Source organism: Cricetulus griseus (genome assembly GCF_003668045.3).
Source record: "Cricetulus griseus strain 17A/GY chromosome 1 unlocalized genomic scaffold, alternate assembly CriGri-PICRH-1.0 chr1_1, whole genome shotgun sequence".
NCBI lineage: Eukaryota > Metazoa > Chordata > Mammalia > Rodentia > Cricetidae > Cricetulus > Cricetulus griseus.
In genome coordinates, this window is record NW_023276807.1 from 48,460,753 (window position 1) to 48,482,380 (window position 21,628).

The 21,628-nt window shown below is 44.5% G+C and overlaps 1 protein-coding gene across 1 annotated transcript in view; it reads left to right on the top strand.

Moving 5' to 3' along the window:
- Dlc1 (DLC1 Rho GTPase activating protein) overlaps positions 1 to 16,425 on the top strand; it is a 42,578-nt gene extending 26,153 nt beyond the window's left edge. Inside the window, exons 5-14 of the mRNA XM_027391231.2 lie at positions 852 to 2,272; positions 2,908 to 3,084; positions 6,054 to 6,213; positions 6,338 to 6,536; positions 8,427 to 8,640; positions 10,296 to 10,410; positions 10,944 to 11,162; positions 11,827 to 12,044; positions 12,722 to 12,895; positions 13,769 to 16,425. Of these exons, the coding sequence (XP_027247032.1) occupies positions 852 to 2,272; positions 2,908 to 3,084; positions 6,054 to 6,213; positions 6,338 to 6,536; positions 8,427 to 8,640; positions 10,296 to 10,410; positions 10,944 to 11,162; positions 11,827 to 12,044; positions 12,722 to 12,895; positions 13,769 to 13,889 (3,018 nt within the window). The 3' untranslated portion in view covers positions 13,890 to 16,425. The remainder of the gene's footprint in view (positions 1 to 851; positions 2,273 to 2,907; positions 3,085 to 6,053; positions 6,214 to 6,337; positions 6,537 to 8,426; positions 8,641 to 10,295; positions 10,411 to 10,943; positions 11,163 to 11,826; positions 12,045 to 12,721; positions 12,896 to 13,768) is intronic.
- The last annotated feature ends 5,203 nt before the right edge of the window (positions 16,426 to 21,628 follow it).

A 21,628-nucleotide genomic window follows, 5' to 3' on the forward strand; every position in this document is an offset into this window, starting at 1 on the left:
ATTTCCTGGAGCATATCTGACATTGAAACTGCCCAGGTCCCTTGTGACAGTAACTGTGAGGGAAAGTACCAGTAAGTGATGACGCAGGGTTGGGCTGCCATGTGATGGCTCACCATGTGAGGGATGTCCTGCCTTTTTTATTTATTTATTTATTTATTTATTTATTTATTTATTTATTTATTTTTTAGGCTACCTAGAGCCTTCAGCTGCCATTCTGATGTTTAAAAGAGACTTTTTAAAAATTGCACAAGAGAATATAAACACACTTATCAACAGACAGCTACACTGGAGACAGTCCAGAGGGAGTCCCACTGCCACTGAGTTCCAGTTCACAATATTTTGCATGCTTGGAATTTTCACCAATCTCAGAGGTCCCCTTTGTGAGCAATTAATGAACAGTCTAAAGACTCAGATTTTCAGTAAAATAACTCATTTAGCTGGCAACACTTGGTTGAACTTTCTGTTAAAGTCTTTATATCTGGGCCGGTGAAATGACAATAGGCTAAAGGTGTCTGCTGCCAGGCATGACAACCAAGTTCTGTACCCAGGGCCTACATGGTCGAAGGAGCAAACTCACACTGATCCATAGTCTTCTGAACATGGCACACACCCATAGACATCCTATACACATCCAAATACACCATACACCATACATATCCCTACACATATGTGCAAACACATTCTCTAGATAAAATACAGTTCTAATCAAGTCTTCAAGCCCATCTTTGTTTCTTAAAACCAGTGTGAAGGAAGTGAGTAATAGACACTGGCAGGCAGCATCCTTTGATTAGTGTCCTGTCCCCTGCCATCTGTTTGGCCTGGCACATACCTGGCTTCATTTTGTCTTGCAGAGTGAGGATTCGGATGAAGATGAACCTTGTGCAATAAGTGGCAAGTGGACATTCCAGAGGGACAGCAAGAGGTGGTCCCGGCTTGAAGAGTTTGATGTCTTTTCTCCAAAGCACGATCCAATCCCTGGGTCCCCAGACGACCCTCACTTGCAGAGCGCCACAAGCCACGAGAGCATGCTGACAGACCTCAGCGAGCGCCAGGAGGTGTCTTCTGTCCGAAGCCTCAGCAGCACCAGCAGTGTCCCCACACACGTGCCCCACAGTGGGGATGCTGTGACACCCCGAACGAATTCTGTCATCAGCGTCTGCTCCTCCAGCCACTTTGTAGGCAACGATGACTCTTTCTCCAGCCTCCCTTCCCCCAAGGAACTTTCCAGCTTCAGCTTCAGTATGAAAGGCCACGAGAAAAACACCAAGTCTAAGACACGGAGCCTGCTGAAACGGATGGAGAGCTTGAAACTCAAGGGTTCCCACCACAGCAAGCACAAGGCGCCTTCGAAGCTGGGGTTGATCATCAGTGCTCCCATTCTGCAGGAGGGAATGGATGAGGAGAAGCTGAAGCAACTGAACTGCGTGGAGATCTCAGCCCTCAATGGCAACCACATCAACGTGCCCATGGTACGAAAAAGGAGTGTGTCCAACTCCACCCAGACCAGCAGTAGCAGCAGCCAGTCAGAGACCAGCAGTGCTGTCAGCACACCGAGCCCAGTCACCAGGACACGGAGCCTCAGCACCTGTAACAAGCGGGTGGGCATGTATCTAGAGGGCTTCGACCCTTTCAGTCAGTCCACCTTGAATAGCGTGACGGAACAGAACTATAAGAACCGTGAGAGCTACCCAGAGGACACAGTGTTCTACATTCCGGAAGATCACAAGCCTGGAACATTCCCCAAGGCCCTCTCCAATGGCAGTTTCTGTTCTTCGGGAAGCAGTTCTGTGAACTGGAGGACTGGAAGCTTCCATGGCCCTGGCCACCTCAGCCTACGGAGAGAAAACAGCAGTGACAGTCCTAAGGAACTAAAGAGGCGCAATTCCTCCAGCTCTGTGAGCAGCCGCCTAAGCATCTATGACAATGTGCCGGGCTCCATCCTATATTCCAGCTCAGGGGACCTGGCAGACCTAGAGAATGAGGACATCTTCCCTGAGCTGGATGACATTCTCTACCACGTGAAGGGAATGCAGCGGATAGTCAACCAGTGGTCTGAAAAGTTTTCAGATGAGGGGGACTCAGACTCAGCCCTGGACTCCGTGTCTCCTTGCCCATCATCTCCAAAACAGATACACCTGGATGTGGAACATGACCGAAGGACACCCAGTGACCTGGACAGCACGGGCAACTCCCTCAATGAGCCTGAAGAGCCCACTGACATCCCAGAAAGAAGGGACTCCGGGGTGGGGGCATCCCTGACCAGATGCAAGAGGTAAGGGCCTTACTTCTCTAGACCAAGGTGGGGAATCCAGCATCGTCTGCTTGGTGGGATAAAGTCACAGCCATGTAACCAACCAGGAGACCCCACAATCCAAAAGAAAGGGGATATTGTGTACTAGGTGTAGATCTTTAGTCAAGAAGGATGAAAACTATGGAACTTTGGGGTGGGGGTGTTTGCAGTGTGGTCAGACTTGATGCTACCAAGGGGTATCCATAGAAATGGTTAAAATGGCAAATTGCTTGTTTAGTCAGCCCTCCTACAGTTCCAAATCTTCAGGCTTAGCCAGTTTAGTTGAGAAGTATTTTATCTTCTTGTCATTATTCCCTAAACAACGCAGTATAACAGTGAACTCCCTAACAGAGATCATTTACACTAAATGGGAGGGTGACCCCAATGTGCATAGATGGTGCACATCTTCTGTAAGAGACCTGAGCATGCTGAACCTGAGAGTCTGAGAATGTTCTGGAACGAGCCTTCTGTGGCTATGTAGGAAGGACTGACCGTATTCCTGTGTGGAAACACTAGAAAGTAGCGTAAGTCCTCTTGGTTCCTGAGAAGCCAGCGAGCAGCCTGTTTTATCCCCTACCAAGAAGTGTCCATCTCACTTCTGCCCTGTTCTCTTGCAGGCACAGACTGAGATGGCACAGCTTCCAGAGCTCTCACCGGCCGAGCCTAAACTCTGTATCTCTGCAGATTAACTGTCAGTCTGTGGTCCAGATGAACCTACTACAGAAATACTCACTCCTGAAACTGACAGCCCTGCTGGAAAAATACACGCCTTCCAACAAGCATGGTTTTAGCTGGTAAGAGAATAGAGTATGCAATAAACTGTAACTGTAGGTGATGCCATGCACTCCCAGAGGCTGTCCCAACACTGAGCACCAGGCCACTCTTCTGTCCTTTATCAGTATCTCCAATCTGTCCTCTTTAGGCAGTCTGTCTCCACATCCTTGAGTCTGTATTTTCAATACTTAATGAAGCTCGTGGAGTTCCAGGGAATTAACTGCAGGACTGGTTGGTTGGGTTTTCAGCCCTTTGCATGAAAGATTGCATCCCTGTCATGTCATAGAACACAGGCACCTTCTTTCCAGATATAGGAATAACCCACACCAGGCAAATACATAGGCATTGTCAGGTCATGTTCATGGGAGGAAGGAAGGAAGGAAAACTGGTGAGATGATGGGAGATATTTGTGTGTGCTTTTAGAAGCTTTTTCTTTTAGCAGTTTTGGGAATTGAACTGGGGCCTTCATTCATGCTGAGCATGCACTCCATCAGTCTCATCAGTCTGCTGGTCATGTTTGAATGAACGTTTGCAACATGGCTCAAAGATCTACCTGTGCAGGGCAGGAGAGATGGCTTGGTGGTTAAAAGATCTACCAGTGCTAAAGAGTTTGGTTTTGTTGTTTATTTGAGGGAACGAGGGGGGCTGCCTGGAGAAAATGTTCAGGGAGTAATAAACTTAAATAACTATGAAAATCTTACATATATACTATTTTTATTTGTTTGGGTCTCTCTCTCTCTCCTCTCTCTCTCTCTGTGATATTTTGAGACAGAATCTGTCTTACTTTGTAGCTCTGGCTGTCTTGGAACTCACTACGTAGACAACCCTGGCCTCAAACTCACAGAGATTCAATCTGCCTCTACCTCCCAAGTACTAGGATTAAAGCCATGTGCCACTATGCCCCCACACACACACCAACAAATATCTTTTAAAGGTTGATTTATTAGACAAACGCTTCATGATTTTGAAAATCCAGCCTTGAGTGTACATTCTAAGATATGGACTGTCAGCGATGGCTGTAGCCTAATATGTGTACATACTGATTTTGTACTCCAGCACAAAGACAAGAACTGTGTCTGAATCCAGGTCTCTGTGTTTTGCAGCGTCACAGGCACCTCAGAATCTCTTCACTCATTGTCCAGTTGTTACGGGAACAGAGATGCAGTCTATTTCATCGGGCACTCTGTGGCCATCCAAAGTGGCTTGAGATAGTCTGAGGCAAAGTCCACTGTCCTTTCTTCTCTGGCTCCTCTCTCCCAGAGATGCAAAGAGGATGTAGCTGTGGCATCAAAGCCACCCCCACCCCTAGCTAAGGCGGTTACATAAGCCTTGCTAAATACCGAACTTGTTTGTTCTGAATGACAGAAATACGTATTGACCAGTTTATCCCAGAATGCTTCAGATTCTCAGTAGGGGGTGTAATGTGTTCTTCCCACATTCCTCAGCCAGGCTCTTCACCCCCAACAAAGCAAGTATTATGCACACTTCTACCATAGTACCACATGCTTAACTGTATGAAAATATAAATTTAGCTCTACTCTCTGCTCTGGCTTTTCCTTTCCTAGAGCTATCAAGAGTGGCATGTCATGGCTGTGGGCAAACACCCAGAAGTCAAGGCAGTTGGCTTTCTGTGGTGTCCCTCTGTGCTTAGAGTAATATTTTCCTCACTGCTATTTAAAACTGCATATTTCAGATTCTCCATTCAGAGGTGCCCACCCCCTTTCTCACCAAACCCTCAAAAAAAAAAAAAAAAAATCTGAAAGTCCACCCTACTACTTCAATTCTGGTCAGTTTTTCCAGTCAGTCAAAACCAAATGTAAAAGCCTGGCATTGTGGAATTGGGACAGCACGGAGCACTTCTGCCCAAAGTCCCTTTCCTGTTCAGCTTTGCCCTTTCTGGCCTCACTCAGAGGGGTCATTTGTGAGCTCAGATGTCCGCCTGATGGCCTTAAATGCCTGACATGGGTTTCCTGCTGTTGCATATATGGCTGGGGGCGGGCCTGCTTTCAGGGAGCCTGGCAGCCTTGGGGAGCCTCACAAAACTCCCATTGTTCCTTTTCCACGTTCCCATAGAAGCCTGAAGATGCTGCCTTCTCTGGGGTCATCAGCCGGGGAATTTATTTTGACTTCAGGTCGTGCCCCATTTGGGCTCCTGTCTTGGTGTGACAAGCCAGTCAGCATTGTGTGTTTGTTGATTTTTATGCCACGTTACCCAGATCTCTTTAACCGAATCAGTTCAGATCTCTTGAAGAACCCAGAAAGGATTCATACCCATTTAGGGAAAATGGGAACTCGTTTCTCAAGTTTAGTTTTTTTTTTTTTGTTTGTTTTTGTTTTTGTTTTGTTTTGTTTTGTTTTTAATCAGAACTACCTAGTAAGATGTTATGTATTTTTGCCTCTTCCTTTCTGCACCATGTAATAGGCTACTAACCCTGAATACACTCAGGAGCAGGCTGGGAAAGTTCATCAGCCCCTCCTAGGACCACAGACTCCTGATCTCAAGATTAACAGGAGTTAACCGGTGCCCCAGATGAGGAAGTTTTGCCAGGTCTTACAACTCCAGCTCTTCAAGTATCTATAACATAACAGTCATGGTGTTGCATGCCTGAAGAAGTTGACACAGGAGGATTGCAATTTCAAGACCATCCTGGGCTATATAGTGAGAAAATGCCTTACAAAGGAATAGGGGAGATGTTAGGGGTATAGCTCAGTAGTAAAATACTTGCTCAGTAGTCATAGGGCTCTGGATTCCTGCATCAAAAGCACTATTCCTCTGTGCACACACCCCAAAAATTCCTAGGACATTTTCCAATAGTGTGGGAGGGGGCATTTTACACTCGAATCATTCATGGTAGCAGCTACTGGATACAAATGACCAGCATGGCCTTTAATGTGGCTAGTCCAACTGAGACACTGTTTGCAAAAAAGGGTGAGTGAAATCAAGCAAATGAATATAGCCCTCACCACCACCACCGTGTTCTTTCAACAGGGCTGTGCCCAAGTTCATGAAAAGGATCAAGGTTCCAGACTACAAGGACCGGAGCGTGTTTGGGGTCCCACTGACGGTGAATGTGCAGCGCTCGGGGCAGCCCCTGCCTCAGAGTATCCAGCAGGCCATGCGTTACCTCCGTAACCATTGTCTGGACCAGGTGAGCATAGCTGCCTGCAGGTTGATCCTGCTCATGGGAACTGAGCTTCGTGCTGCTTTTCTCTAGCTTTGAAGGGAAGGTGTCAGTTGCTTCTGCCCTCATCCCTAATGTTTTTCTTCCAAAGGTTGGGCTCTTCCGAAAATCAGGTGTCAAATCCAGGATTCAGGCGCTACGACAGATGAATGAAGGTGCTGAAGATTATGTCAACTACGAAGGCCAGTCTGCTTACGATGTGGCAGACATGCTAAAGCAATATTTTCGAGATCTTCCTGAGCCCCTCATGACGAACAAACTCTCAGAAACCTTCCTACAGATCTACCAATGTAAGCATTTTTGGATCTCCTTAAGACTGTTCATGCTGGGTTTAGCATCACTGAAACACTCAGCCTCTTTTCATGTCATTCTTTCACCAAGAAAAACCTGCATGGGGGACCCTCTAAATACATAAGTTACCAGTTTCTTTCTTCCTTGCCTGTGGCATAGGTTTGTGTATACTTACTGAATAATTTGAAAAGTAATTTTTGTGGCCTGGGAATGTGTTGGCAGAGTGATTGCCTAGCACTCGTGGAACACTGGGTTTGCTCCCTGGCACCACAGAAACCAGGAATGGTGGTGCACACCTGTAATCCTAGTACTTGGGAGGTGAAGATGAGAGGGTCAGAAGTTCAAGGCCATCCTTGCTACATGCTGAATTTGAAGGCTACCTGGGTTCCATGAGACCTTGTCTTAAAAAAAAAGGAAATAAATGTTGCTGATTAGTCTGTAAGTGCTGAAGCAGTTGTACATCTTCACAGTCAAGTCCTGTATCCTCTCTCATTTGTCTAGAGCAGTGTGATGTAGATGCTGAAAAGTAGGGTACCGAAACTGTATGCCTGCCCTCTGATGCCCCTTCTCCCTCCCTCTCCCTCCCCCCACTTTTCCACTCCCCCCTCTCTTTTTCTCTCTCTCTCCCCTTTCTCCCCCCCATTCCTCCCTTCCACCCACCTCTCATTCTCTTCCTTCCTCCCTTGTCTATAGACTTATCATTTACTTTACACCTCTCACAGGGCTGTTGAGTTTAAAATTTCTCTAGTGTCTATGTGTTTTATCTCACTAGAAAATGAATAAATAGTTTTTTTCCGTTATTCATCACAGTCCCTTCCAGACATACCTGTGAAAACAATATGCATGTCCTCCTCACTTTCAAGCACAGCTTAAAGCAAACAGTTGTGGAAATAAATGATCAAGATCAGAATCGTGGCTTTCACAGCTTTGTATTTTTCTTGGCTCAGGTGGCCTTAGTGCAGTGTGATTTAAAAGCAGCTCTGCACAGCTGAAATGGTCTTTAGCACTGACGTATTGAGCTTCATTTTATGAGAAACGGAGCTGGTCTGGTCTGGACTGTTTCATTATTTGTTTCGTCCTTTCATATTTTATGAAAACACAGGTCACATTTTCCCCCCTCGAGGTATTTGTTATGCATTGTAACCATGGAGCTGTTTAATCAGTTTGTCTTATGGCCCTACATTTAAGTGACTTGATTTTTCCACCACATGCTTTTAAAAAATTTAAGTTTGCCTGGCGAATAAGACTGGAAGGCTGGGCACAGACTCACTGCAGTGTCAACTCTTCTATAGGCTTATGTGCATTTTTATACATTTTGCCTCTTGGTGTTCTTTCTCAACCTTAAGTTATTGTTTGAAATTTGTCTACTTAAATTGACATCATATTTTAACAGCCTTTCCTATTTTAAGGATGAGCAAATGGGTCAAAACTGGTCCTCAAAGATTCTGAACCTTTTATAGCCAGCTGAGCGATCTCTGTTCTTAACTTCTTACATGAGTCTCACATAAACTTTTTATTGAAACTACACAAAATCTTAAACATAGAGCGATTTCAATAATTATGATGGCAAATTAGAATTTTTTTAAAGTGCTTAGAAGAAACATTTCTGTACACTACAAGAACATATCATCTGGGGCCAAACTCTGAGGTAGATTTTTAGAGTATGTTAGCACTGTGGGTGTTTAAAATGTTTCAACGCCCCCACAAGGCAGGAAATACTTGAGGGTAGTGACGCCCGTGGCAGCCCATAATTTCTTCCTTATTAATCTTTAGTATGCTTTCTGCAAGTGCTTGTTCAGTGTTTGATGCCGATGTTTGCTTTGGGATTCGGACTTGCCATGTATGTGGAAAATCACTGAGCTGATGGCGAGAATGCTTGTGCCTTGCAGATGTGCCCAAGGACCAGCGCCTCCAAGCTATCAAGGCAGCCATTATGCTCCTGCCTGACGAGAACCGGGAAGTTCTCCAGACGCTTCTCTACTTCCTGAGCGACGTCACAGCGGCCGTGAAGGAAAACCAGATGACTCCCACCAACCTGGCTGTGTGCTTAGCCCCTTCTCTCTTCCACCTCAACACCCTGAAGAGAGAGAATTCTTCCCCAAGGTACAGATCAGACACAAGGAGCATGGCCAGGCCCTGTTCTTGAAAGGCATCTCTCACTTCCCGGCAGGGCTGTGTCCCTGTGTTCTTGTTGGATTCTTACCTGAACCGAGCAAAGGTGGTTAGTCCTGGGATTAGGCCCTCGTGTGTTACTGTGACAGATTGCCTGACACAACTTATGGGAGTGAAGGTTGACTTTGCTCATGGTTTCAGAGGATTCTGCCTGTGGTTGGTTGGCCCCATGTCTTAGGTAGGACTTCACAGGGCAGCAGGACCTTTGTTTCATGGCAGCCTGATCACAGAGAGAAAGAGGGGGACAGAGACAAAATACCCAGGGACCTGCCTGCAGTGACCTATTTTCTCCAGCTGCATCCTATCTTGGGCATCAGTTTTCCGGAATGTGAACTGCTTGGGAGCATTTCCTGCCCAGGCTCCTTTCATTCTCAGCTCACAGAGCAGCCCTGTGCCTCTCTGTCTTCTTTGGTAGCATTCCTTTCTAAAAGCAGTCTTTTAAGAGGAGGGGCCCTGAGCACTATGGGTATGTGCTTTGGCGTGTCCAGTGTTTAAGGCAAATCAAACAGTGTCATTTCCATTCTCCCAGCCAACAGTCTTGCAGACCTACTGGCCTAAATGGCCTGGAGTGGGAGCTGCTTGGAGTAGGGACAGATGGTATCCCCAGTACCTTATCCTCTGTGGGACCAGGAAAGACATATTTCTGGTCTGTGCCTGAGAGGCTACAAAGGACAAAGGTTATTATTAAACCTCAGAGTGGCTCCTACTTAACATATGGCCTAATCCGATTATTGGCAAACATTTCTGCCTAGAATACAAGTACACAAGGTGAGAGTAGCTGTGGAAAAATTGGAGGAATCTCGGTGCTTAGTAAGGCTGATGCTTGCCTGGGACTTACTCCATACCAGGCACAAGGCCTTTTCTTCGCATTGATCTTCTTTTGTCATAACAATCACAGGAGATAGACAAAGGGACAAGGGTCATTTTTTTCCCCAAGAATAAATTGAAGTTTTGGAAGGAAGAAAGAACAGATCTGGTTTGCACTTCTTACATGAATAGTAAGAAGTGCATGGTAAGATCACCCCTCCAGCACAGGAAGATAGGGTGACTGGCTGGATGGACTCAACACATCTGCTTTTATCCAGCCCTAGGAAGCTGAAAAACGTTTCTCAGCTTGATGCATTTAAGTCATTGGGCCTGGAAGCCATGCAATACTTAAGTAGCCTTTTAACTAGTGTTAAAAGTTGTTGGGACATTCCAACTTTAATGGGATAGAAAACTACAGGAGATGAGCAGAAGAGGGGCCAGATAAGATTAAGACCAAACATCTAGAAAACAATAGTTATCCCCCACCTGTGTAGGGGATCCTGTTTACTTAGCCTGTAAGGATAGCAATACCATCTACCCCTGCTCCAAGTGGCTCCCACCTTGTTTCCTATAGAAGCTGCCTCAGTCCCCAGCAAATACAAGTTCTTGTGAATTACTTTAGTAAAACATCTTTAAATGGCCTGGATAGCTAACCAAAACATGTCTTTGTGTTTTGTATTGGGTTTTTAATAAAACAACGAGAAACTGTGCTAAACAAAACAGAAGCTGTTTTGAACCACTTAACCCACTTATCCAAACCCTTTATTTCTTTTCCCTAGGGTCATGCAAAGAAAACAGAGTTTGGGGAAACCAGACCAGAGAGATCTGAATGAAAACCTAGCTGCCACGCAAGGGCTGGCCCACATGATTGCTGAATGCAAGAAGCTCTTCCAGGTATCAGTCCGGAAGCTTGGCTGCTATGCTAAGGATAATGTGGATGGGCTTGGGGCTTGTTGTCATCTGAGTAAAGGTCTTCCCCATAATAGGAGATTATGTACATAGGCTGAGAATGTCACACACACACAGACACTCACTCACTCACTCATGTGTGCTCTCTCTCACTTACACACAGGAGCTATTTATAAGTATTTAGGTAGATATGTGTATATACACTCATTGCAGTTAATGTTTTGTGAAATTGTTGACCTTTTACTTGAAAGTAAAAACAGAGTTCAAGGCCAGCCTGGTCTACGGAGCTAGCTCCAAAATAGCGAGGGCCACACAAGAGAAACCCTGTCTTGTGGGATCTGGAATTAAACTTCTGTCTGAGAAACCTGCTTTGATCCATGTTGTAATTACCCTGTTGTAATTACCCTCCATTGTCTCACAGGAGCAGGAGTGGGCTGCCAGCTTGAGTCTGACCATTGCTTCTGCCCTTTACTGAGGCTGTGGCAGACCCATAACCTTGTCTTGCATGTTTCTCCCAGGTTCCCGAGGAAATGAGCCGATGTCGCAACTCTTACACTGAACAAGAGCTTAAGCCTCTCACACTGGAGGCCTTGGGACACTTGAGTAGTGATCAGCCTGCTGACTACAGACACTTTCTCCAGGACTGTGTGGATGGCCTGTTTAAGGAGGTCAAAGAAAAGTTCAAAGGCTGGGTCAGCTACCCTACTTCTGAACAGGCCGAGCTGTCCTATAAGAAGGTCCGTTTTCTCCCTGTTCATTCCCGTGGTCATGATATGAGACTGCCCAGTTGTGTTCTCTGTAGGGATTCCTACCCCAGACCTGTCATTGAGAACTGGCCCTGTGATTGAGATTCCCTGGGTAACGGACATCTGTCTCAGAGGGATGAACACGAGCATGCCTGTGAAGCAGCTCCTACCTGCCACAGAATCATCGTAGACTAACCTGACTCACTAGTGTTGCTGGGCTTTCACGGGGCCTCTCAGGACATGCTTACATTTTTTTTTCTATACTCTAAAGAAAATAGTTTTTCACTCCCATGTGTTCCTAGTCACTGTCTGGGGCATCCTTTGTATCTCATCTTAATGTCCATCAACATGTTTGTCAACACTGCCTCCACCACCTTAAAAATAAAGTGGTCAAATAAATGAAATAAATGAATCTATCCCAACCATTCTGATATGAGCCCCAGGAGACAGAAGTTATGGCTCTGACCACAGTTGGCACTATTTTGTTTGCACTCCAAGCCTGCTCTTGAGTGTATTCAGGGCTAGTAGCCTATTAACTTCATAAATGTATCAATCAGCCTCAGAACAGGGGGCCACATTCCCCGCTCAGAATTTGCTTTCAGAATCAAAGTGTATGTTTTTGCTGGGCACCAAAAACCACACATCTGCTTTGCAGGTCAGTGAAGGACCCCCGCTAAGGCTTTGGAGGTCAACCATTGAAGTCCCTGCGGCACCTGAGGAGATCTTAAAACGCCTTCTGAAAGAGCAGCACCTTTGGGACATGGACCTGCTGGACTCTAAGGTGATAGAAACCCTGGACAGCCAGACTGAAGTCTACCAGTACGTTCAAAACAGCATGGCACCTCACCCTGCTCGGGACTACGTTGTGTTGAGGTGAGAGCCTCCAAATTGATGTGACCATGGCATAGACAGCTACACATTAAGACTGAGCCCGTGTGTCACTCAAACTTACAGTATGGTTATGTTATTTAAAAGGGGTTATAGATGTCAGGGAAAGTACTGAGTGATTTCAAAGCACATTTATGTTTATTCCAACAGGCTGCTTCACTGAGTCGAGCTTTACCTCTTGGAACTGAGCTCCAATGGGGAAGAGCCTTTCAAATGCATGTGCGCCATGGGGCTAGATTTCTTCCCCATTGCCTGTAGATACTCTGGTTAGAAACAGATGGACCAGGAGGTAGCATTTAGTCCCAAGTGAGATGTGATTAAGGCTGACTTATATGTAATTCCCAAGTCTTCTGAGGCTATTGAGGGAGCAGTTTCAAAAAGCTTTGAGGGACTGTCACATTATTCTTCCAGAGTTGGTCACTGCTTGTTTGATGTCCACATCCTGAGACATTCATGAAATGTGGAAGGGGTTAAAAAGAAAACACTTCAAACTGGCTCTTTTCCAAAAAGGGACTGGGTGACTGAGCATTTACACCCCAAGTAGAGGTGGCCCTGTACCAGCTGAGTCCATGTGCAGTGACTGGGAGGGTCCCAGGAGGGAGGTGCCATTTTCAACCTGGCTTCTGAGAAGTTCCATTCCCCCTCTGGTTTTGTCTCCACAGGACCTGGAGAACTAACTTACCCCGGGGAGCCTGTGCCCTCTTACTCACCTCTGTGGATCACGACCGGGCACCCGTGGTGGGGGTGAGGGTTAACGTGCTCCTGTCCAGATATTTGATGGAACCCTGCGGGTCAGGAAAATCCAAACTCACCTACATGTGCCGAGCTGATTTAAGGTACATTTTGATTCTGACCTTCCGACGTGGGGGGGTGGGGGTACAGAAGATGCAGATTTGCCATATGATGGCCAGTGTGGCAAAATGAATCTATTACTGTGTTTTGGAAACTTTCTGAAGAGTGGTGCTAATAAAGCAATACCACGATGATGCTTGTGTCCTTTTGGATACTGCTTTCAATCCATATTCCTTTGGAGATGGGCTACGAAAGCAGTGTGCATTTTGTAGTTTTATCACAAATTTAAAACCATGGGAACGTGTATATTTTATATTGAGCCAACAAGTAGATTTTTCCTGTTTCATATTGGAAGGTGTTTTAACAGTGCAGGTCTGTAGTTGATTATGCCTCTCTCTGCTTGTGCAGTAAATGAATGTGATTCATCAGCAACAAGCACACCCAAAGTCAACTAGCGAATGCTCTTTTCTGAAATAATTCTCCTTTGTAGGAGTCAGTTACCGATGCGAGGCATTTCTGTGGTACACGCCAAGGCTTCCTCTAAGCAACGCTATGCTATCAATGTTGTCTCTTGGAAACTTTCTGGTCCTAGGTGTGTAACAGACATGCCTGGGGGTTGTCTGCAGACAAAAGGTCATCTTTACTTCCACGTGTCGTTCACCAAGGAGTGGAAGTAGGCATAGCAGCCCTTGGGAGGCTGAGGCAGGATCATCACTGTGTTTAAGGCTCTATGGAGATACTGTGTCAAAGAAAGAAATGGAAGTCGGAACCTTTGGAGCTCAGTAGTGAAGCATTTCCCTGAGCACAGTCCTCATAGTTCAGATTTTTAAAGAGAGAGAGAGTATTCCAGACTGCCTTTATCACTTCTCAGCTCTTTCTGATTGAAATAACTTACCAGTTTTTCTTTCGTGTGACAGGGGCCACATGCCGGAGTGGTACACAAAATCTTTTGGACATTTGTGTGCAGCTGAAGTGGTAAAGATCCGGGACTCCTTCAGTAATCAGAACACTGAAACCAAGGATAACAAATCTAGGTGATCACTGAGGCGAAGCACCTGCGTCTACTGCCTGGGTGATTGTTTCTAGAGCCTTGCCAGTCCACGGAGGAGTCCATCTGGGTCTCATTGACTATAGCAATTTGAGGAGAATTTTTTTTAAAGCTGCTTCCTGTTTGTCTTAGGTCTATGTCATAGACCTTGACTGGATTATATAAGACTTGGGGCATGGGGCCGGGGTGTACTTGTATTATTCAGATTGCTTCTGAGAAGCAAGAACTCTTTCAGTGCATAACAGAAGATGGTGGAGAGGACGTCATTCTCTCGTGACGTCAGCGCATGTGTACCTATGTCGTTTGTTTGCAGTGTGTTGAGGGACTGACGTATCCACTGGAATAGTTGGTACTCGTTGGCAGGTTTTGTCCCTGGAATGAGCAGAGAACGGTTTGCACAGAGAAGTGTGAATGTGTGTGTTGCTGGCTGAGTGGCACAGATGGAGAGATGGGATGCAGTGTCTGGCACACTGAGATGCTCCACAGAAGATGCTGATTCATACACCAGGTTTAGCTCCGCCTGGAATAGCCGACTACCCAGGGATCTACCCAGAAGGGGAACGCAGCTAGCTCCCTTCTCCCTTTCCCTCCAGGTTATTGTGGCGTTGTTTGGGAGGGGTTGGTTTTTTTCGGTGTTTTGTTTTGTTACTTTCCTTTTCTTCAAACCTTTGCTTTCCCATAAACTGTAGTTTCCTATGATTGTAGTAATGTAACCATCAAGACTAAGAAGCTCTCTCTCCACTCCCTTGACTGGCTCCAAAGGAAGGTTTTATTTACGTGAGATGTAAAGGCCTAATGCTAACATCCAAAAGCAAAGTACCAAAACTTTTTTTTTTTTTATTTCTGGGACTGGGAGTTGAACCCAGGGCCTTTTATATGCCAGGCAAGCACTCTACAGTGGACTTTATCCCCAGCTCTGTTTTGACCTTTTATTTTGAGACAGGATCTCACCACGTTGCCCAGGCTGGTCTTGAACAACTAACTCACCATGTAGCTGAGGCGCCTATCTCAGTCTGTGTAATAACTGGGATAAGAGGTGTTCATTGACACTTTTTACCTGTTATAATTCATAATATTTTCATGCTTGTGATGTAAACTCTAAGATAAACCAGGGAACACAGGGATATATGTCCCCAGTAGAGTTAACCCAAGTACTAGAGGCTTTTGATTATTGGTGTTCCCAGTGTTCCAGACAGCTATGTGTGTGTATTTTCATTGGGTTTGTCCTCGTGCACAAATAGGTTTTCTGACTATTTGTTATTTTTCCTCCATTTCTTTTTTTCTTTTCTCTCATAACGATGCCCTTGAACTGTATTTTCATAATAATGGGGGGTAGAAATCTCAGTGAAAAACAGATAGTGCAGGTGTTTGGAAGGGTGATCTTTATACAGGTTTTACTGTAATGGTAAAGATTGACTCAAGACAGTATTAGTAAATTTATTTTGTATGGATCAAAAAGTGAGTCATATGAATGAGAGTCGAAGAAGGATTTTTATTTTGTTATAACTTAGTTACCTTGTCAGTATTATTTCAGAAATTCTTTGAAGAATGGGGGGTGGGGTCAGAGTAGAGTTTTAAAATTTGAGTATTTGAATTATCAGTGTTGCTTGTGAAGATGTGCGTGTATATTCAATTTCATTGGCTTCTGGATCTGTAAGATTGTATGCTGTATATACCATTCTATTGAGAAACGTGTACACATGTCTGTCCACTGTGCTTTCAGACATAGATAAAGCATGATAAAGATTATTATTTAAAATATACTTGTATTTATACCTCAGATATTCTTTTGGGTTTTGTACCTCAAGGTTCCCCTCTACGCATTGTAAATACACTTTACGTGAATACAGTTTTAGTGAAAAAAAAAAGAGTAAATAAAGGAAGAGGTTTATAATTTGCCCTATATCTGTACAGAGTATATTCAGTAAATGCACTATTAAATGTTTAAGGGGAAGAGTCTGGTCTGCTTTCTGCATTGCATCTTCCTCCGTCCTTAGAAGCAGGGATTGCAAAGCAGAGCCGCCCAGTGCCAACTGAAATCCAAAGATACATCGGCTGAAAGAAAAATCGGATGACGAATTATTCCAAGGCCAAGCTGCGACTGAGCCACTCACCCACAAACAGGAAACCCTGGTGAAGGTTCAGGAAGCCTGGAGATTTTCTCCACACCAAGGTCTGACACGATGCTGAGAATTTACGAGAACGGAGCAACAGCAATGGAACAATTCTTAGAAGCAAAGTCAAGGTCACTGATTAATCCACAAAAGGTCTCTTTCCCATGTTGAACTTTCCTGTTGAAGGGATTCCTTACGTCTGGCCAGAGAAGAATTCAGAGTGCCTCGGGACTGTGTAAGAACTAGGCTTACATTATGTAACATCCCACAACTTGTCCATTTGAGTCTTGGGCTAGATTGTGAGTTCTTCAAGGGCAGGCGCATCTCCTGCACACCTTTATAACCCTCTGCAACAGCTTTCAGTGTTTTGTACTTGTAGACACCTAATAAATTTATCATTTGCTAAATAACACTGATAGAATTTGCTTCTGTTATTTTTAAGAAAAGAAAATCTAACATTGTCAACCTTAAACTCTTCCCTTCCTCGTTTTCATTGCTTTTTTTATTATTATTTTTAACATTTTGGTTCACATGGGGGTCTTTCTACAAAGTCTGGGCTAGCCTCAAACTCAGTATGTATTCTAGACTGGCCTTGAACTCACAGCCTTCTTGCCTCAGTCTCTTGATGCCTAAAATTACAAGCCTGTGCCACCATGCCCAGATGCTTCCCACTTGGAAAGTGCAGTGAGCAGTGATAAGGAAAGATGGTAAATTCTCTGCATGTTGATTTTAAAAGTTCTTTGTCAATCCTGGTGTGATGGGACAGGCCTTTAATCCTAGCACTAGGGAGGCAGGGGCAGGTAGGTCTCTGAATTTGATGCCAGCCTGGTTTATGTAGTGATTTGTAGGAGAGCCAAAGCTAAATAATAGACACTGTGTCACACACACACACATACACACACACACACACACACACACACGTTTCTTTGTCAGGAATCTTTTCTTTGTTCTGGGCATTAAAGTCAGGGCCTCACACATACTGGACAGGCATGTTCTACCACTAAACTACACTTGCAACCCTTCTGGTGGACTTTTTACCAGTTTCCTATCTTTACATGAAGTCCATCTACAAGAGGTTTGATTTTTGTCAGTGTTTCTTGAGCCATAGAAAACAGGAAACCTCTAAATTTTCTAAAAGGCCAAATTAACACTATTTTCTTGTCTGTCTGCAGACAGCGATACAAAATAATCGTCTTGAACCAGAATCTCTGTATCTATATTGTCTGAAGAGTCTAGAATCCCCAAGTTTCCAGCAGGTTCTATACACAGTGCCACCAACATTAGTTCACATGCCTCAGCTGTGGATTTAGATTGCTTTTGTTACATCATGCATCTGTAGCAAAAATGAAATGTGATTCTCACTGCTCAGACTGAAGACAGCCTTAAGCAAAGCTAGCTCACCCTGCCCCATGCTCTTAAAACTGACTTTGCATCCTGTCTTTCTTTTTAAGATAAAACTACATATCCCAGCTGACCTCAAACTTGATTCGTTTAGACTGACCTTGAATTTCCATTCCTCCTGCTTCCTCCAAACGCAGGGATCACAGGCATACACCACCATGCCCAAGGGTCACAGGCATACACCACTGTGTTAAAAGGTGAACCCAGAGCCCTATGCATGCTAGGCAAGTGCTCTACTAACTGACTTATTCCCTCAGACATTTAAAGTAGAAACAATGCCATTAGTGAGTAGTAAGAGCTCTGTATTCACTCAGGAAGAGTTAGTTGAGGTGGTCACCAAATAAAGCTCTTAATCCCCAGGCTTGCTACCTACCAGTTTTTTGTTTTGGGGAGGTGTATTACTATTATTAGATTTATTTTACATGTGTGAATGTTTTTCGTGCATGTGTGTGTATGTACTTTGTGTGTGCCTGATGCCCATGGAGTTCAGAACACAGATGTCAGATTTCCTGAAACTGGAATTAGGGATGTTTGTGAGTCAACATGTGGGGTCTAGGAATGGAACCCTGGTCCTCTGCAAGAGCAACAGATGTTCTTAACTGCTGAGCCATCTCCATAACTCACTACCTACCAATTTTAGATGAGAATGATGGAAATGCCTTCTTAAAAACTGAATGAAACTTTTAATGTTCTTTTCTATATTTTGAAGTATTTATTTTATGAGTGTGTGTATTTATTTTAGGTGTACCGCATAAATACAGATACTAATGGAGGCCAGAAGAGAGCATTAGAGTCTTTAGAAATGGAGTTCCAGGCAGTTCTCAGCTGCCCACTGTGAGTGCTGGGAACTAAACCTGGGGCCCCTCTAAGAGCAACAAATACTCTTCACCTCTAAGCTATCTCTCCAGCCCCCTTTTGACATTTGTTCAGGGCAGTGGAGATACCTGAAACTTTTCACATATATATATATAACAGAAAAATTGAGAAACCAATAGCTCTAAGACAATGTTTTCTAACAAGGTGTGTATGATTTTTAATGCCATACACGTGTGTTTGCACTGCCTTTGTCCATTTTTCCAGCACTTACCTAAGCCTCACACATATCTTTCGAGGCATAGCCATTTGACTAGGTTGGATGTGGCTAAAAGAGGGTTAGTGATAAAGTTCCCAGACCTGGGTGGTCAAAATGTGATCACAGCTCAGGCCCCATCCCCCAGCATACCTGCTGTTGGCTCATCTTTCTTTAACTCTCAGAGCCAATCTACAATTATTTCTGCCCTGGAAACAGAATGAACCAAGATAAACTGTAAGTGAAACAGCTGTTAGCTTCCCAAGGAAACTGCTCCCTTGTCATTCCACCCCCAAAAGATCAAAGGGGCTAAATAGGTCAGGAGAGATAGAAGGCAGCATTTATTTTGATGACTGGTGAAATAACTATCCAGCAAACCAAATAAATGATTTCAAATGTACTAAGATTTTACTTATCCTCCTTGTGTAACATAGAAGGGCATGACTCCCAGTTTGCACACAAACATCTTCCAATTGCAACTCAGCAGTTGCATTGTTTGATGGTACAAGGGAACATCTATTTTCTTAGCCTGTATCCAAGAACCACGGTTTTGTTTTTTTAATTCTTTCTGCAATACCCTATTTCTCCCTTATCATCGTGCAAGAGCTCTGTGTGCTGTTGTGGAGATGGCTGTACAGGTGCTTTCAAAACCAAGGGCTAGTTGTGAGAGTGGAATAGCATTGCGTCCCAGCAGTTTATCTGGCCTGCCTGTGGAAGCACACAGGAGTACTTACAAACTAGAAATCCTGAGGAATGAGATCACAGCATGCGTGTCAGTTTGGTGTTCCATCAGGATGAAATTTACCTAAGGAATTTAAATTCCATTTCTTTGAGGAATGCAAATTACAAAAGCCCTCAAAGAGCCGGGTGGCAGGAGTAACTCAGGTAGGTAGGTCTGTCTGCCCTGCACAATTATAGTTAGTCCAGGCCCATTCTTTAGAGTGGGAGGGGAGGATTTGTAAAATCATGTTAGCAGCTGCAGCCCAGAGTAATTAGTGTCCTTGTGTGCACAGGTCCCCGGAGAGCAGCCAGTCTGCCTGTATGGGCCCAAAACTGTATTGACACCCACAAGGGACCTCTCTGCAGAGATTTCTCATGTCATTGGACTTTAAAAGGGGAGGGGGCGGAGCTACTCTCACAGGGGCTCCTGGTCTCCTTCCCAGTTAAGATATGAATGATCTTGGAAAGGTGTTCTATACTATTCTTTGACTCTAAGAAAGCTTTATCAGTTACTAAGAGTGACTTGGAGCTGGAGAGGTGGCTCAGCACTTAAGAGCTCTGGTTGTTCTTCCAGAGGACCCAGGTTCAATTCCCAGCACTCACATGGCCGTTCACAACTCTCTGTAACTCCAGTTCCAGGGGATATGGTGCCCTCACAGAGGCATACATGCAGGTAAAACACCAGTGCACATAAAATTTAAAAAGAAAAGAAAGATAAAGAAAAATCATTTTAAAAAGAGTGACTTGTTCACATAAACTGCTTGATTCCCAAAGAGATTGGTTCAGAAAGATTTAAACCACGACTTCCGGCCCCCAAGCTGGGCTCCTCAAGTCGCAAACATGCTGGGTAAGTGTACTATCATTAAATTAAACCTCTAGCTCTTTTATGAGTTCTTTTAAAATACAGATGTTTTGAACCCAAATCTGAATGAACGGGGGGGGGGGGGACACTCAGGTCATGTGTCTAAGTTAAGCAATAAGACAAATATATTATGTCAAGATAATATGTCACTTCAGTCACAGAGAAGTCCTTTGGAAGAGAATTTGTAGCCTCATTTTACAGATTCAAAAGTCTGAAGTAATGACTGGTGAGACAGCTCAGTGGTTAAAAGCATTTTCTGTACACGCAAAAGACCCGGGTTTGGTTCCCAGCAGCCTAGTAGTGCCACCCAGAACCTCTTCTCTTGTACACTCTAGGTCTAGGTGACGTGACACCATATTCTGGCCTCTAAAGATACCTGCACACACATACACACATGGCATACACACACACACACACACACACACACACACACACACACACACACACACACACGCGCGCGCATGAATATAAAAATTTTAAACTAAATTTAGTTTTTTGTTCAGTTTTTTTGTTTGTTTGTTTCATCTCATCACTTCTCCCCATAATAATCCTCCTGGTCAAACAAAGAGAATAAAGAAAAGATAATGTAGCAAATATCCATAAAATTCTAATTGGCCACAGTTTATGCCAGATGACACCCACTCAACACTGTGCAAACCACAGGGCCATGTCATCCAGCCTGGGGCTCTGGGGTTCTAAAGGCTTGGGTTAGTTGACCTCTTTGCTATTAGTGTATCAGCATAACTTCAGACCAGAGATAAAGATGTAGTTGATCTGAAGGAATGCCCAATAATCCAGATCATTCTTCTTGGCTTGGAGCAAGCAAAACGGCCCTCAGATGTACCATGCAATCCATACCCCACAATAGTCCTTCAAGGACTGTGCCTGTGTGCTCAGTTATTTGTGTTGAGCACCAGTGCTTGCTCTGGTGTTGAGACTGGCCAACAGCAGCAACAGATCTCACGGATGTCTTCAGTGACATGAGGTGCTTTGTTTGTTTGTACTTTATGTGTATGTGCGGCTGTCTGGTGGGGGGGATGGTATGCACACATGAGTGCATGTGCAGGCAGAGGCCAGAAGGGGGCATCAGATCTTCTGGGGCTGGAATTACAGGAGGATGCAAGCCATCCAGCATAGGTGCTGAAAACTAGTTCTCTGGAAGAGTGGCACATCTCTTAACCTCTAAACCATCTCTCTAACCCAAGACGAGTTCCTAATTGCACTGCTAATGTCCTGTGAAAAGCCATAAAGACTTACTTCCAGGGGTAGAGCACTACTAACAGGAAGGAGTGGAAATTTTCAAAGGTGGAGCCTAGTAGGAGATTTTAGGTTTTAGAGAACAGAAAAGTATGGGGCACCAGATCCCACTTATTTATCTTTTTCATGTCCCAGTCATGACGTAAACTTCTTTGCTTTCCCATACACACCAACCACCAAGTTCTGCTGCTAATGCCACAGGGCCAATCAGTCATGCAATGAATCCTCCAGCCCTATGAGGCAAAATAAACTTTTCATAAGCTGTTACCTTAGTATTTTGTTATAGTGCTAGAATGTGATTAACAT